Raw genomic sequence first — 16,354 nt, forward strand, 5'->3', positions numbered from 1 at the left:
CTAAGGCTCAGGAAGGTCCTATAGGGATCCCTTTTAAGTTTCCTCATGTTGGTTTCACCCTTTTAAGTGCTAGAAGTTGATATCACACATGCGAAACTCCAGAAGGGTCACACATGCGAAACTCCAGAAAAGGACAGAAGTAGGTCGAATTTCTAAAATAAGGCGGGGCCCCTTTCTAAGGGTCTAAGCTAGTAGGTCCCTAAGGCTAGATCCTAAACCCTAGGAGGAAGACTAGATCTCACTAAAAATGAGGTCAACAGTAATGTGTTATTTCCTTTTTGTTATTATTTAGGATACATTTTTTAATGATGATTACACATTATGGTTTGGCATCTCATTACATTTTCCCTCTTTCTCCGCTTTAGGTGAACGAGCGTATTTTCATATTACATCATATTGTTCATATTAATAAACATTCGCAGTAATTCTTGCGGCCACATTATAATAAATTATGCTATTTTATATATTTATATTATTTCCTTTATTTATTTTTGAAATAGTCAATTTTATATAAATTATGCTTGATATTTTATATCTTTTGGTAGGTGGTAGCTGCATGGAGTCCATTTGCTTTTCCGGAAAGCCTTTACTTTCTTCACACTATTTTCACAGAGACAGGCAACGCCATGTGATTACTGTTGCAACAAGTAGCACATCAGTTTCTGTAAATTTCTAAAAGACTAAGCTGTTTCTTATCTATTTCAGATTCCATGAATCTCTCCTCACAAATGCATCCTAAAATTTACATTTTTTGTAGTAAAGGCAGAGCCATCAAATGAAGATCTGGTACAAGTTGGTTCCTCAGATAAAGCCATTAGTGGAGATGAAATACGTCAACGTTTCCTCAGATTTTATGCTTCAAGAGGCCATAAGATAATCCCTAGTTCTTCACTTGTCCCTGATGATCCTTCAGTATTGCTGACCATAGCTGGAATGCTTCAGTTTAAACCTATATTCCTTGGGAAGGTTTATTGACTTGACTGAATATCCTTTTTCTTTTCTTAATCGTCGATCTATTCTTCATTCCGTGGTGTAGTTTGATATTTAAGTACTTAAAAAAGAAATTATACTCTTTTGCAAGATATATTTTCTAAAAATACACTTCCTGGTTTGCATATTCATGCTTAAGATTGATTTGACTTTTGGACTGGTTTTTTTCCTTGGAAAATAAACCTTTTTCTGAAAACAAAATATTTTAACATAATGGTTTTTGCAAGCATTTCTCCCATGGAATCTCATTAGTTATTCTTACGGAAACCTTGGAAAATATAAATACACAGTAATCTTAAACGGTAAATACCATAGGTCCTTGGGATATAAAGGTCCCGGTTTAAAAACCTTCCATCGTGGCATCTTACTTTTTAATGAAGAGTTGGTTCTAGAGTTAACTTATTTATCTTTATGGAGGTTATTTTTTGTTATTTACATTAACTTTTGCAATAGTTCAATCATGTTAGTAACTTTCATGACAGAATTACAAATTCTCAACATTTTTTTTTTAATGAAAGTCATCTGACTGAAAAAAAGGCAGACTTTGGTTTGAGAAAGGGTATTGGGATTTCTATGGATTCATGATCAGTATTCAGCAATAACTATTTTTAAGCAACAAATATAAAACATTGTAGGACTCCACCCCATCTTAGTTTTTTTCTTTATAGTTGTCTTTGGTGATGCCCTTCATAGTTAGGAGACGCTCTTTGTCTTGGGCTTTTGCTTATCAAGTTTCTTCTTTGCTGGCCTTATTATTTCTTCTACTTAGTATTGGGCACTATTTCAATTTCAAACAATAAGAGAGAACTGTGCGAAACACCTTAAATATAATAACGTTGATCTCTTAAATATTGATAAAGTTTTTAATGTAATGGTTGAAATTTCATTTGCAACTCCATTATTAGGTGTGCTTGTATGGGAGCACTCTTGCAATGGGTGACCCGGAAAGTTACACCAATGGAACAAACTGTAAGGCTATTAGGTTAAAGAAGACAATCTTCCAATGAGAAAGAGAGTTTGAAAATGATATCAGAGCATTACACCAGATGTGAACTAAGTGACATTTAGAAGAAAGTGCTACGTCATAGAAGCCACTTCTATTTTGTGGATGTCGGGGAGATTGTAAAGCCCCTTAAATAGAATGGAGATAAACTCAAAGACATTGATGTCTTTTTTGGTGTAACAATTGGAATTTCATCAGAAATTCTAAATTTAAGCATGGTAGTATGGGAACACTCTTGGATGGGTGACCTCCTATGAAAGTATATCCTGAGTACAAAATCATGAGGCCATTAAGCCTATACAGACACTGTCTCGATGAACAAGAGTTCTGGCTGTTACAAAAAGGAAGGGTAAAAAGGAGTCCTGGGCTGCAAAAAAAAAGTTTTTTGTCTTTTTTCAGCAATTTGATGAACGTATAGGGTGTTTTATTCTTTTTTAGTGATTCTATTGATAGAAGCCTTCTATATCTTGGGGACCGAACGATGGATTACAAAAAATGGTCTAATGTGATGAAGGTTTGCGCCTTGTGGACAAATGTTTAATTTATGCTTTTTAATTATCTTTTCTGAATGGCCACTTGGACATGTGGATCTGGCCATAATAAAAAATGTAAATAATATCTAAAACAAACAAATTTAATTATGGATTAGAACAAAACATTATCACGACAAGGCATTGCTGTAGTATAGTGATTTGATGGTTGCCCATATCTATCCTTTCTCTAAACACATATTGATGTTGCAACTTCTTGATCTAGACTCCTAACGTTAACAGTTCTTGTTTTTTGTGCTTTGTTCCTTATCACATACATTAAAAGAAACATCAAAACAGCTTGAATTGCTCTGACATTTCAACTTCGTAGTCCGTTGCAATGTGAATGAACCGTCCCTTGACATAGAACATAATGGTCACATAATGTTAAAATAATTAGGAACTGCTGATACATATACAACATTATGACAAAAGAGGTTCAAAATGTATATTTCTACTAGTGTTAATACTTTCAAGTAAATTCTTCACTTGAAGCTGGAAAACTTTCTAAATTAATTGATTATGCCATATATACACCTGGCTTTGATAATTAAGTTCATGCATACAGTGAAATTGTCAGCTCCAATATGGAGTTTGGAGTTGATAAAAATTTTATCCTGTCCATATCTTTAGTTTTCATCGAGACCAGTTTACATATTGTCCTTAAACTTTCTTGATACTTCATGCTAAATACTGAGTTTCATCATTTTACTGTACATCAATTACTTTTTGACATATACCATGACGATATTTGTTGCTGTTCCGAAGGTATAAGTCAGAAATCTTGTAACCTGAACATTTAAAGTTTGAATTGCTTCATACACAATTATGTTGTTAAAGTTATACCACAGGATGAGGATTTATAATTATTGTTTTCTCACTGTGCATATTTAATATATAGGAACCTAGGCCAGTACCATGCGCTGCAACTGCTCAAAGATGCATACGTACGAATGACATAGAAAATGTTGGACGGACAGCTAGGCATCATACCTTTTTTGAGATGCTCGGTAACTTTAGTTTTGGCTGTTACTTCAAAAAAGAGGCAATTATTTGGGCATGGGAACTTATTACTAAAGAGTATGTAAGCTTTAAGTTAATTTTCCAAAATTTTATCAGTCTTGTTGAGGACCATTTATCTATTTACTGCCCTATTTTAAATTCAGTTTATTCTGCATGTATGGTTGCGATATATGCTAAATTGGTGATTCTTAAAAGTTTCAATAAAAAATATTTCAGTTTTCACTCATATTGATTCATTATTTGTACCATTTTGGGTCTTCAAATATAGGTTTGGTTTACCTTTGGAGAGATTGTGGGTTAGTATTTTTGAAGATGACGACGATGCCTTCAACATATGGTGTAGAGATGTAAGTCATCCATTTTAATTATTTTATTAGTCGATTACAAATTTCGTACCTTTCTAGTTAGATATCTTCTAATTATAATCATTGGACTGCAATTACAGTTAAATAAAGATTCCAAAAATGAGTTATTGTTGAGCACTCCCAAAATCTTGTATTTGTTTTCCTAGTAAGTACTTTAGCACGAGCATTGAACCAAAAATGTAGTACCATAAAACTATTAGCAGAAAAGAAATACTCATCTATGGAGAAAGCTTGCAACAATTCTTATTAATAATAGACAGACTGAAGAAAACTGTAGAGTTTCCAAAAGATTTAAATGACAAAGGACATTCCCTCTGAACCAAGGCTTCTTAAATCGAGTAAAGCTCAACTCTTGTATACAGTTCAAAAAATGGTTCCTTCCAACAATCCCATGTAGAAATCAGTCATATCTGCATTGGAAAAATACTAATTCAATCTGCTGAACTTTCATGCAATATATTCCCTTGAGGTACTTCATCATCAGGAGCACAAGATTCCATCATTAACATGGATACAGGGCCTACTAATTCCTTAAGAACTTTGTCTGAGAAAGCTATTTGCCAGCCTATTGAGGGTCACTTGATTTCTTTTAATCTCATTTTTTTCTTTTGACATTACAATAGCGTTCCCCAATGTTATGATACTTTTGAAGTGGACATCGTTGAAAATTCAAGTGCATTTAGTCCCAAAATTCTATTAGAAGTTTATCTGATTAAACAGGGAAAATATTTAAGCTTATCCTCTCTCCATAAGGCAAAAATTAATATATATAAATATATATATTTAGAAAGCCCAAAAGGCTAATATATTAACTAGAAAGAAAGATACAGATACAATGTGTTGGAGGGCCCAAACATGGCACCTTGCACACACCAAAACTACAAGGGGTTCCAAAACTAGGAAATACTGAAAAGTACATTAGAGACATAAAGAAAAAACCTAAAAATGCTGAAATACATAGTATCAAGTGGCTAGGGAGCAACCCAATTTGGCTTTGCCTCTGCCTCTGGTTCTAGGAAAGGAGCAAGCTAATAAGTTGGTAAGATAATTGCCATTGCCAGTAGCAATCAATGTATCATCCAATATGTTCCCGAGCTGGAGCTGGCCTCCATTCTGATCAGGTGAGCCAATTTTCGGAAGAGGAATGACAGGTCTATTCCAGGAGGAAGAAAAAGAATGGAAGCCGACTCCAGCTCGGGAACATATTGGATGATACATTGGTTATTACTGACAATGACAGACACTACAATTCTCATGATGACTTTGGCCTTTCAGATTTAGCATGAGTCTGACTTGTGGATTTATTGCTAGACACTATATTGCCCTTGGGTTTTTATATATATATATATATACAGAGGTGACAATTCACACTTCACATACACTGGAACCTATCGTTGTGACAACGACTGTCTTTCCTTCTACTACGGTTCTAAATCAGACCGATGATCACACGAGTCAGTCTTCTGATGAAGAATGACAGATTTACACTTCTCGGCGGAAGAAGAAGACTGGAGGAACACTCCAACTTGGAAATTTAATGGATGATACATTTGTTACTCCTGACAATGACACGACACTTCAAAGTTTGTTATCTGGCTCTGCTCCTAAAACTAGAGGAAGAGGCAGGACTAAACTGGCTCGTCCCTAGCTTTTGTTTTCTGCATGTTTTAATTTTGAGTCTTCTGTATCTTTTTATTGAGGTATTACTGTATTTGGTATTGTATGGGTAGGGTGCCTCTATTGGGCCCTCATACAACCTTTATGTATCTTTTCTATTTCAATAAAATCAGCTCTTGGGCTTTTCTAATAATATATATATATATATATATTACCCTCTCATCGTACATGCCATCTTTTGCCAATGTATTTTGTTTTTTCTAAAGCATTTCTTTGTTCGCTGTAACAGCTTCTTTATGCAGCTTTTTGACTGATTTGCAATACAGTTTCTTTGCTTAAAAAAAAATATAAACCATAATAGTATTGGAGAACTGGTTACTGTATTTTGATTCCTTTTTTTTTTTCATTCGTTATATGAATGTTGTTCATTAATTTCAGAAATCTTCTTTTATTTTTGGATGAGATTTCTTCTCTCTCGTAATTACAGCTGCAAGTAGATTTTAGATTTGATTTCTTCTTCAGGTTGGTGTTCCTAAAGAGCGCATCAAGAGGATGGGCGAAGATGACAACTTCTGGACAAGCGGGGTCACTGGACCTTGTGGCCCATGCTCTGAAATTTATTATGATTTCCATCCTGATAAAGGATATGTGGATGCTGTATGTTTTTTTTTCCGAATTTATAGATGTTTAACGTACTTAATGAATTCCTCTATACAAATGGTTTGATTTAATTTCAATGTGTTTTACATTGTAGGATTTAGGAGATGGTAGCAGGTTTATAGAGTTATACAATCTGGTCTTTATGCAATATAACAAGAAGGATGATCGATCACTTGAACCATTAAGACAGAAGAATATAGATACTGGTATGGGACTCGAGCGTATGGCACAAATTCTTCAAAAGGTGATATTGCACCCCATTTTATCTCCTGGCACATGAATAAACATTTGTTCATATGACTTGGCATAATAAGAGTAGAAATCTGTGGAATTACTGTAATACGAGAAGGCTATACTGGAGTGTATAATTTTAGTAATTCATGCTGCAGTAGGGAATTTAGAAATGGTTATTGTAATACCATGTTTCTTGTCCTTAACAACTTGTATGCGTGCTAAACTGTTATAAAACCATCTTGTTAATGGTTGGGCTTGTAAAGAGTCTCATCCGGACTGTGAGATACCAGATGATATCTTATGAGTCCTTATATTTATAAATTGTTGTAGATAACTATTTGCAGGAATGTGCTTATTTACCTTTTCTTACTTGCTAGTATAGTAGGAGATGCTTTCATATATCTATCATGTACCTTCACCAGAGTGGTCACACTCACTTAATCTTCCTTTTCTGCATATTATTCTACATTTTGGTCATTAATCTTGTATTTGGTGTCATATTGTAGGTCCCAAACAACTATGAGACTGATCTGATTTTCCCAATTATAGAGAAAGCATCAAACTTGGCCATGATTTCCTATTCCACTGCAGATGATGTTACGAAGGCTAATCTCAAAGTATGCATTGAGGAGCACTGAATCTCTGTAACCGTGTCTCTGTAACATAACATAGTCTTGAGTTGGTTTACCCTACATTTAGTTACTGGTGATACTTTTAGCCCTGCTGTTTAGCTATCTTATTTTTCTTCAGATTATTGGAGATCATATGCGTGCTGTTGTTTATCTCATATCAGATGGGGTTGTGCCATCAAACGTTGGAAGAGGCTATGTTGTTAGAAGACTGATAAGAAGGGTTGTTCGAATTGGCAAGTTGCTTGGTATAAAAGGTGATGTCGAGGGGAACATTGAAGGAGCATTTTTGCCACTACTAGCTATGAAAGTGATTGAACTTAGCGCAAATATCGACCCGGATGTGAAGGTAAGAATGCCACGAATTCTTGAGGAGCTCAAACGGGAAGAGATAAGATTTCTGCAGACTCTGGAGAGAGGAGAAAAGTTATTGGAACAATTTCTGGAGAATGCTTTATTAAGTAGTGGTGCTAATGGAGATAAACCTTCTTTATCTGGAAAAGATGTATTTCTTTTGTATGATACATATGGTTTTCCGGTAGAGATAACAGCTGAAGTTGCTGGAGAGCATGGTGTTAATTTAGATTTGGAGGGGTTTGAAGTTGAAAGGGAAAACCAAAGGCGTCAGTCTCAGGCTGCTCATAATGTGGTTAAGCTCACTGTTGGAACTGAAACAGAATTTTCTGAAAGTATTCCCGACACTGAATTTTTAGGATACAGCACTCTTTTTGCAAGTGCTGTTGTCAAAGGTATTTTAGTGAATGGAAACCCAGTAGCACAAGTTTCTGAAGGTTGTGAGGTAGAAATTGTGTTGAATAGGACACCTTTTTATGCCGAATCTGGCGGTCAGATTGGGGACAATGGGTTCTTGTATTGCTCAAGTGATGAAGTTGGCAGAAAGAAAACAGTTGTAGAAATCAAGGATGTCAAGAAGTCCCTTGGGGGCATTTTTGTTCATAAAGGAACCATAGAAGAAGGTACAGTGGAGATTGGCTCTGAAGTGGATGCTGTAGTTGATGCAAACTTGAGGCAAAAGGCTAGAGTATGAGTTCTAATTAAAAAATACATTTATATTCATCATTCCTAACTTTTGGCTTTTACATTTTCTTTTGTTTTTGTGTTTTGTTCACTGCTGTTTAAAATGGATCATATGCAAGTGCTAATTTTTGCTTTTATATTTGTGTTTATTTGTAGCTTGTGAAATGCAAGAAGATTTGTCCTTTTTTTCTTATCCTGCCATTCTCTGACTTACCTCTCATATAGCTTAGTATGAATATCCAAACCATCCAACTTACACAACATAATCTCCCTATGCACTGGAGCATACAATTTTCCCTGGCATGTGACTAATGACTTTGAGATACTCATTTGAACTTTCATGCCCTAACCTGATCGTGAATAAAACCAATTGCTGGTGTTTTTTTAGGTCTTAGTGAACGAGGTCTGGACGTGCGGATCCAAGGCTTCCAATTTCTGTGGTGGGTGATGAAGAGTGTGAGATACACCCCTAGATGGTTAGAGGATTTTTATTTGAGGTGTGGGTCATGGGAAGAGGGTTGGCCAAGAGCTTTTTTCCAAAACGGCCCTATGACTGCCTTACAGGATTTTACCTTTAAGGCTATGGCATGGATGGAAATTTAAGGAATGATTCCTCGTAGAAGTTATAGGAGAATATCAGGATATGTGATCTATAGTTTTTAGGGAGATTCAATTGATTTAAAAGTGCTTAATGCAGATTACAACAATACTTGGTCAAGATTCTTAGGTTGGGTTGTTTTTGGCTAGTCTTGAAATATTTGATTGGTGGATGAATCTAGTATCTTTGGGGGTTAAAAAAGGCATGGAAGGGTTAGAGGAATATATCTAACTTTGATCCGGAGTTTTTGTTAAGGATCCAAGGAGTTTATAAGGTGGTGGAAGGAGGAGAAATAAACTAGTTTAAGGATGCCCTAGTTTTGGCCAATCACTTGCAAGAGGCTTAGGGAATTTTTTTCTTTTTGTAGGATATGGGAAAACCTATAGAAAGAGACTAGCGATGTTGTGGAAGTAGTGAGGTTTGGGAGAGATATCAGTTAGAGATAATTGGTATACTTTGGCCTTCCACCAAGGAGAATCCAAAATGGTAAGCCAGTAAGTACACTACTAAAGGGGAATTTGACCACCAAGCACAAAATCCTACATATTCCAATTTCAAAATCTTCTTTCGAACATTAAAAATTGATTTTCATTCATTGAGGAAATGTTTTTTGAGGTTCTAAGAAAAAAAAAATAAAAAAATGTGAGAAATTGTAATGCTGAAGAAGAAATGAGAGCCCAATCCAATCTCAACTCCAATTAAGCAGCGGCGGCCTTATATCTTCCAAACAAAGATGTTGAAAACAAAGTATGAGAAAAGTAATTAATAAAAGCCTCCCATATGGTAGATAGATTTAAAAATTAAATTCAAATATTTAAAATTCTAAATTAATATTTGAAATTTTAATCAAGCATACAACCACAAATATGTCTTAATTTGGACTTCTTCAATTTTAATGCTGGATGAATCTCTCATAGCCTTTGATTTTGATTTTGGGGTGATGCCATCATGGGCAGTAGTGGGGCCATAATGATTTTCTCCTTGATGTTCTGCATCCATAATCAGGATTCTGTCCCTTTCTCAGCCAAACACTCATCTCCTGATCATCGAAGAGACAACCAACAGTAGCTAGGTCCTCAATGGAAGCTAAGCATCATACTTTGGCCTCAACCACCACGAACATCATCCAGCTATGCTGCCTCCACAACTTGAACTAGGGCTGTAAAAGAATCGAGCTGAGTCGAGCAGGGATGTGTTCAAGCTTGAGCTTGCTTCTAAAATTCAAGCTCGAGCTAAGCTTAAGTCGAGCTATTGGGGTTGTTTTCAAGCTTGAGCTTTTTCGATTGCAAGCTCAAATCAAACTTTTGTGTTTATGTAAAAGCTCAATTCATATATCATTTTGATTGTTTGAGTTCGGTTTATGTTTCTTAAATTCTATTTATTTTTATCGAGCAAATTAAAATTAGTGCCATAGTGTTATTTATTATCTAACTAAATGAGTTTTATTGAACAAACTAATGAGTAGTGTGATTGTGCTACTTGTTTTCTAATCAAATGAGCTTTATCTTGCTTATAAATGAGTTACTGTTGAACTTCTAAAAATAAACAAACTTTTAAATGAATCAGCTACTAAATGAGTAAATAAAATAAGCATATAAATGCGCAAAATAAATGAAAAATTGAATAAACATGCTTTTATCTTATTTTATGTACTATGAATTAAAAAATTTATTCTAATTTAATTTAGTACAAATTAGTTTTAAATTGAGTTTTGATTGAGTTATTCACAGGTTTTAAATTAAGCATTAATTGATCTTATTCATAATCTTTAAATTAAGCTTAAATCCAGCTTATTCATGAATTTTAAATGATAACGTGCATTACTCACCATTGGATGTAAAATTCAGGCGTGGAAGAACCAGCAACAACATAACAACTATCCAACAACAGCAGATGGCCCCCAAACAAACTTATAACAACTTTCCCACAAACCGTTGGATTTAAAACAAACATGTGCATTACGCACCCTTAGATCTATTATACACTGTTACTATTATAACCTTGTAAAGCTCTATATGAGCTCAAATTATCATCACAATACATATGTAACAGTAGGCATACTTCTCTATACCACTGTATTCCTGATTCCTCTTACTTAAAGCATTTCTCTAGTCTCACCTTCTTCCTTACAGTTTACACACTTTATTCCAATTTTATCTTTTATTACTATTTTTTCTTTACCACAATGTTTGCTAGTTTTCTTATGTCAAAGCTATACAAATTCAGGTGCACCATACCGCCACACATCTGCTACAATCAGCTCTTAAAAAAGTCATTGGTTCAGAGACTTCACAAGCTGGGTCATTGGTGGCTTTTGATCGTCTTCGCTTTGATTTCAACTTCTATCGGCCACTCTTAGAGCACGAAGTTCTGGAAATCGAAAACTTGATAAACAAGTGGATTGGAGATGCTACTAATCTTCAAACTATGGTCATGCCATTGTCAGAGGCCAAAAGAGTTGGTGCAATTGCAATGTTCGGTGAAAAGTATGGAGAACAGGTCTGTTATTTTTGTAAATTTTTGTTTTTTTCATTAATTAGGTAAATGATCATGTTGAAATTTAGAATAACGAGGAATACAACAGTGGAATACATAATAACTTTGTTGATATGAAGGAGTATAAATAATCCTTGCATAAATCTTAGAATAGGAAAGATAAAAGAAATAACTTGAAAAGAAAATATATATAACCTAATATCTCCCATAATCAAATCATATTAATTATTTGGAGATAAAAGCAATATCATAAAATAGGAAAACCTAAAGTTGGAAAGGAAATAACTCCTCATAGAATAGGAAAACCTAAAGTTGGAAAGGAAATAACTCCTAATTGAAGGAAATAAATATAAAATAGGAAAGAAATAACTCCTTAATCCAAGGAAATAATTTATTCCTCATAATTTCTCACATGAATAAATTATGTCTTAGTATAACTCCTGACATTCCATCTCAAGTTGAAACATGGTTGAAAACCATAGTCAACTTGGATTTGAAAACTCCAAACAATAGGCGAGGAAGATCCTGAGAGTTAAATCTTTAAGTTTTTATCTCATACTACGGTTGTCTTTGGCTGTATGTCACAGACAAATAGTCCCACATCAGCTAGGTGTAGGACCGAAAAACAATATTTAAGTCCTGGGGGAGGCCCCCCACCCATAAAGTCTCTTTTGGGAGGTGCCGAGTTGTATTAGAGCAGATTACTGCCTGCCAGGTGTGTGGACTCTCCATGGTCCAGTGGGACCCTCGGTGGAGCCGATCCGTGACGAGGGCGTCACGGGATCGGGTGGACAAATAGTCCCACATCAGTTAGGTGTAGGGCCGAAAAGCAGTATTGAAGTCCTGCGCTGCCCACCACCCACAAAGGCTCTTTTGGGACTGTGACAAGCAACTCCTGTTGTGTCTGTAGGTAGACAGAATGCTCCTGTAGACAATGCTGCAGGGGAGTTTGTAGGGAAGTAGAAAATAGCGGTTGCAGTTCCTGCAGTATCTGTAGGTAGATGGAAAGCTCTTATAGGTAATGAGGTAGGGGAGTTTGCAAGGAACCAAACAACTGTGATTGTCTTTGGCTGCAGCTCCTGCTGTGTCTGTAGATAGACGGAATGCTCCTGTAGATAATGCTGTAGGGGAGTTTGTAGGGAAGTAGAAAACAGCGGTTGCAGTTCTTGCAGTATTTGGAGGTATACGGAAAGCTCTTATAGGTAATGATGTAGGGGAGTTTGCAAGGAAGCAAACAACTATGATTGTCTTTTGACTGCAGTTCTTGCAGTGTCTGTAGGTAGACATAATGCTTCTACGAGTAATGTTGCAAGGAAGTTTGCAGGGAAGTAGACAACCAACAGGAAATGCTGTAAGTTATGACCCGCAGAAAAATACCTCAAGAGGTAGGTCTTGTTGCAGGAAAAGACTCCAGAGGAGGACGTGCTTGAGGAAGAATTTAGGAGGATGGCATGCTGCAGTGATAGCTCCCAAGGAGAGCCGGATACATAAAAAAAACTCCGGAGGAGGACTTGCTATAGGGAAAGCTCTGAAGGAGGGTATGTGGCAGAAATTCCCAATGTGGTGAGAACTTGCTGGAAGTGGCCAGCTTGTTTGGTGCTGTCAACAATGTGGGCAGATTTGCCAAAGAATGTATGGAAATGACAGTTCCCTCTAGCTCCCCCTGTTTGCAGGTAGAACCAGAGAATAACTCATTGCCAGGATTCATAGTTACAAGAGGATTGATGCTGTAAGGCTGCATAAAATCAGGGAAGCCGAACTGCTACAGGAAATCAGGGAAGTCGGACTACTTCAGGAAATCAGGGAAGCCGGGCTGCTGGAAACTAGGAAGTCGGACTGCTGCTGGGAGAATGTGCCAAAAAAACAGTAGGAATGACCGGTAGGGAAGACGGCAGGACAGCTGCACGTTCAGGGAAAGTTGCATATCCAGCGGTAAGGACCTGCTGCAAATCAGGGAAGCCGGACTGCTGCAAATCATGAAGCCGGACTGCTGCAGAGAACAGTCGCCAAAAACAGCAGGAAGGACCTGCAGGGAAGCTGGCGGGACAGCTGCACCTCCAGGGAAAGTTGCACCTCCAGCGTTAAAAACGTGCAGAAAATTAGGTATTTATTGCATAGCATAGAATGTACGGATGAACCAGATAATGACCTCTTGCTGTTCAAAATTGCTGCCTGTACAAAAGTTGAAACTGAACGAAGAGGTTTCTCTCCAACTTTTTGTTGCCTAGCCTGCAGTAATAGCATAATGATGGCAGAGAATTTTTGTAGCCTCTGCTAAGAAGTTCACACTAAATTTAAAGATGGGACTAAATTTAAATCTTCCATCCACCATAGACATATAGACCAAAATGGGCAGTAGACCGACCAAGATGCAATCACCAAAAACCAGAACATTCAAGGCACGTTTTTTTGATGACACGCTGCTTCTATGTTTATCGTATGCCCTAGAAATAGTCCTAGTGCTTGGAGAAACCAACTTGTAGTGGCATACACTGCATTCTAGCATCCCGATTCTTAGCATCCCAAACCCTTAGAAAGAGGAATCCAAAGACAGAACAAATACAACCCAAAGAAGCAGATCCCTCTCGCTTCCTGTGAATTTTAAGAAGCAATCCTCACAAATTGGAGCATCGACAATAGATCCAAAGGCTAACGGAAGCGATCAAATTGGCGGTGTTTTGAGGCCGTTCCACAGCTCCTCTTCGCCTTCAAAGCTTCTTGAAAGAATCCATATTGAAATACGAGAAAATAAGAGAATTAGCTGTGCTTCAGTGGCAGAATCAAATCAAAATATTTTGATTTTGGAGAATTGGAACATGGGGGGCGAGAAAGTGCCTTCCCTCTTTACAGGAAAAATGGCAGGAAGGGATTTTGGCGGCTCTAGAGGGAGGACCGGCCGCTAGGGTAGGGAAGTATATTCTGATACTATGTTGAAATTCAAAATAATGAGGAATAAAATTGTGGAATACAGAATAATTTCATTGATATAAAAGGTGCATAAATAACCCTTATATAAATCCTAGAGTAGAAAAAGATAATTAAAAGAAATAACATGAAAATGAAAGTTATATCACCTAATATCTCCCATAATCAAATTATATTAATTATTTGAAGATAAGAGAAATAACATAAAATAAAAAGGTCTAAAATAGGAAAGGAAATAAATCTGAATCCAAGGAAATAAATATAAAATAGGAAAGGAATTAATTTCTTAATCCTTAATTTCTTAATCCAAGGAAATAATTCATTGCTTATAATTTCTCACATGAATAGGAATTAATTTCTTAATCCAAAGAAATAATTCATTGCTTATAATTTCTCACATGAATAAATTATTTTATAGTATAACTCTTCACAGATCTTTATCATAATATTTTGTGCTATTTATAGTATGAAGCTGTAATGTTATGAGAAGTTGAATGCTAAATAATCGTTAATATCTTATAGAACTTTGGCGTGCGTGCAGCCATGTCGCATGTAGTTCAGCCAATGAACTACTATGGGTTTGGGACTTGGAACCAGGATCCTTTTAATGTTGATTTTGTTAGTGGAAGTTTAATGAGTTGGATGACTATGTGATGTGGTATAACCAAAAAAATTGATAGCCTAGCCTTTTGACATATGGAATGTTTAATTTACTGCATATTTTTACCCATCAACTTTTATTTTTCTCATTCCAGTTTGAAGCAAGCCCAGATTTGTATCAGACATATAATGTTTAATTTTCTTTATGGGGCATTTACTTACCAACTAATTCCTATGTATTCACATGTCTAACACCTAAGTTTAATTTTTTATGTTTATAATAGAAAAGACTTTCTTCTTTCTTATTACCATTAAAAACATATGTTACACACAGACACACACACACGCACACCCAAACTATAGCTTAAGAATATTTCTAATCGAGGAAAGATTCTGTAATTAGATCTTTTTTAATTGGGTTTCATATAATCAAACTTCATAATATACAAGCTTCTTAATATATTACTTTCCATAACTCTCTCTCTGAAGCTGGAGCATAGATATCTTTCATAACCAGCTTGTTACAAACATAAGTGACCCTAGCTCCATTAAGAGCCTTTGTAAAGATATCTCCTTGTTGTTCCCCATTTTTTATATGAGCTGTAGAAATCAAATTTTATTGAATCATTTCACGAACAAAATGAAAATATATCTCAATGTGCTTAGTTCGTTCATTACAGCTTAGGCCAGGAGTAGACAACTGACGTCAACTTAGCTACCGGAGAAAATGCACCGTAGTTGTCGATCCTATAAGTTTGGGCTTAACCCTCAGCAACCAGTCGAGTTTTGAGACGAACTATAAATCCATTTGAATGAAACTTTACTGCAAGCCTACTTACATCCAACAACCTTCTTGCCAAAAAGTAGCTAAACTAATTCCCAAGTTTCATTTTCAATTAAGACATTCATCTCATCAAACATCGCTGCTCGACTCCCAAAATATGACGGGGCTTGCTGAATAGATCTTGGAACCTTGACGGAGTCAAGAGCAGCAACAAACAAGCAGGAATTAGAACAATTAATTAAAATTAACATGAGGAAGTAGAATAAATGCATTGACATTTACCACTTCGAAGATCAATAGGTAAGGTAAATCAAGGTCATTGGGGGGAGGATCCACTTAGGAAGATATTGGTGTCGGATTAAGATCAGGTGAATGTGATCTTCTAGATTAAACGTTAGTGATAGGTGTTCTAGGCAGAGGCACTGTAGCCTGAGCTAAAGTAGGATCTAAACTTATGATACATTAACAACTCATCAGAATTTTGTGAGGATTTGGACACCGATGAGTTAAAAAAAATGGGATTTGTTCTTGAAAGTTGACATCAATAGAAATCACTTACTTATTTAAGAGGAGAAAGTATATTTTTTTTATATAATCGAGAATATTTTAGAGGCAATGCAGAAAATAGGACTGATAAAGCGGTCTAGGGATTTCCGGATGGGGAATAATTTTTTAAAATTATTTAAAATATTTTCTGTTTTAGTAATTTCTTAAACAAATAAGTTGTTTTAAAATTCAAAAAATAAAAATGAGTTTAAAAACAGATTTTGCTGTCATATTAGTTGTTTTTGAAAAACAGAAAGTGGTCTTAAATGGGACCCTACGATTGTGTGCGTGTGTGTGTGTGTGTGAGAGAGAGAGT

At 35.9% G+C, this 16,354-nt stretch overlaps 1 protein-coding gene across 4 annotated transcripts in view; it reads left to right on the forward strand.

The window, feature by feature from the left end:
* The window catches only part of LOC110024076 (alanine--tRNA ligase, chloroplastic/mitochondrial-like), a 29,322-nt gene that overhangs the window by 7,190 nt on the left and 5,778 nt on the right, over positions 1 to 16,354 (forward strand). For 3 of the 4 annotated variants that reach the window (XM_020723816.1, XM_020723819.1, XM_020723817.1), the window contains 9 exons: positions 546 to 664; positions 763 to 966; positions 3,425 to 3,603; positions 3,815 to 3,893; positions 6,051 to 6,185; positions 6,283 to 6,432; positions 6,929 to 7,039; positions 7,173 to 8,093; positions 10,914 to 11,186. In XM_020723816.1, the coding sequence (XP_020579475.1) occupies positions 546 to 664; positions 763 to 966; positions 3,425 to 3,603; positions 3,815 to 3,893; positions 6,051 to 6,185; positions 6,283 to 6,432; positions 6,929 to 7,039; positions 7,173 to 8,093; positions 10,914 to 11,186 (2,171 nt within the window). The remainder of the gene's footprint in view (positions 1 to 545; positions 665 to 762; positions 967 to 3,424; positions 3,604 to 3,814; positions 3,894 to 6,050; positions 6,186 to 6,282; positions 6,433 to 6,928; positions 7,040 to 7,172; positions 8,094 to 10,913; positions 11,187 to 16,354) is intronic. The other variant, XM_020723818.1, reaches the window with a different exon arrangement.

Source organism: Phalaenopsis equestris, unplaced genomic scaffold (assembly GCF_001263595.1).
Source record: "Phalaenopsis equestris unplaced genomic scaffold, ASM126359v1 Scaffold000244, whole genome shotgun sequence".
In the NCBI taxonomy this organism is placed as follows: domain Eukaryota; kingdom Viridiplantae; phylum Streptophyta; class Magnoliopsida; order Asparagales; family Orchidaceae; genus Phalaenopsis; species Phalaenopsis equestris.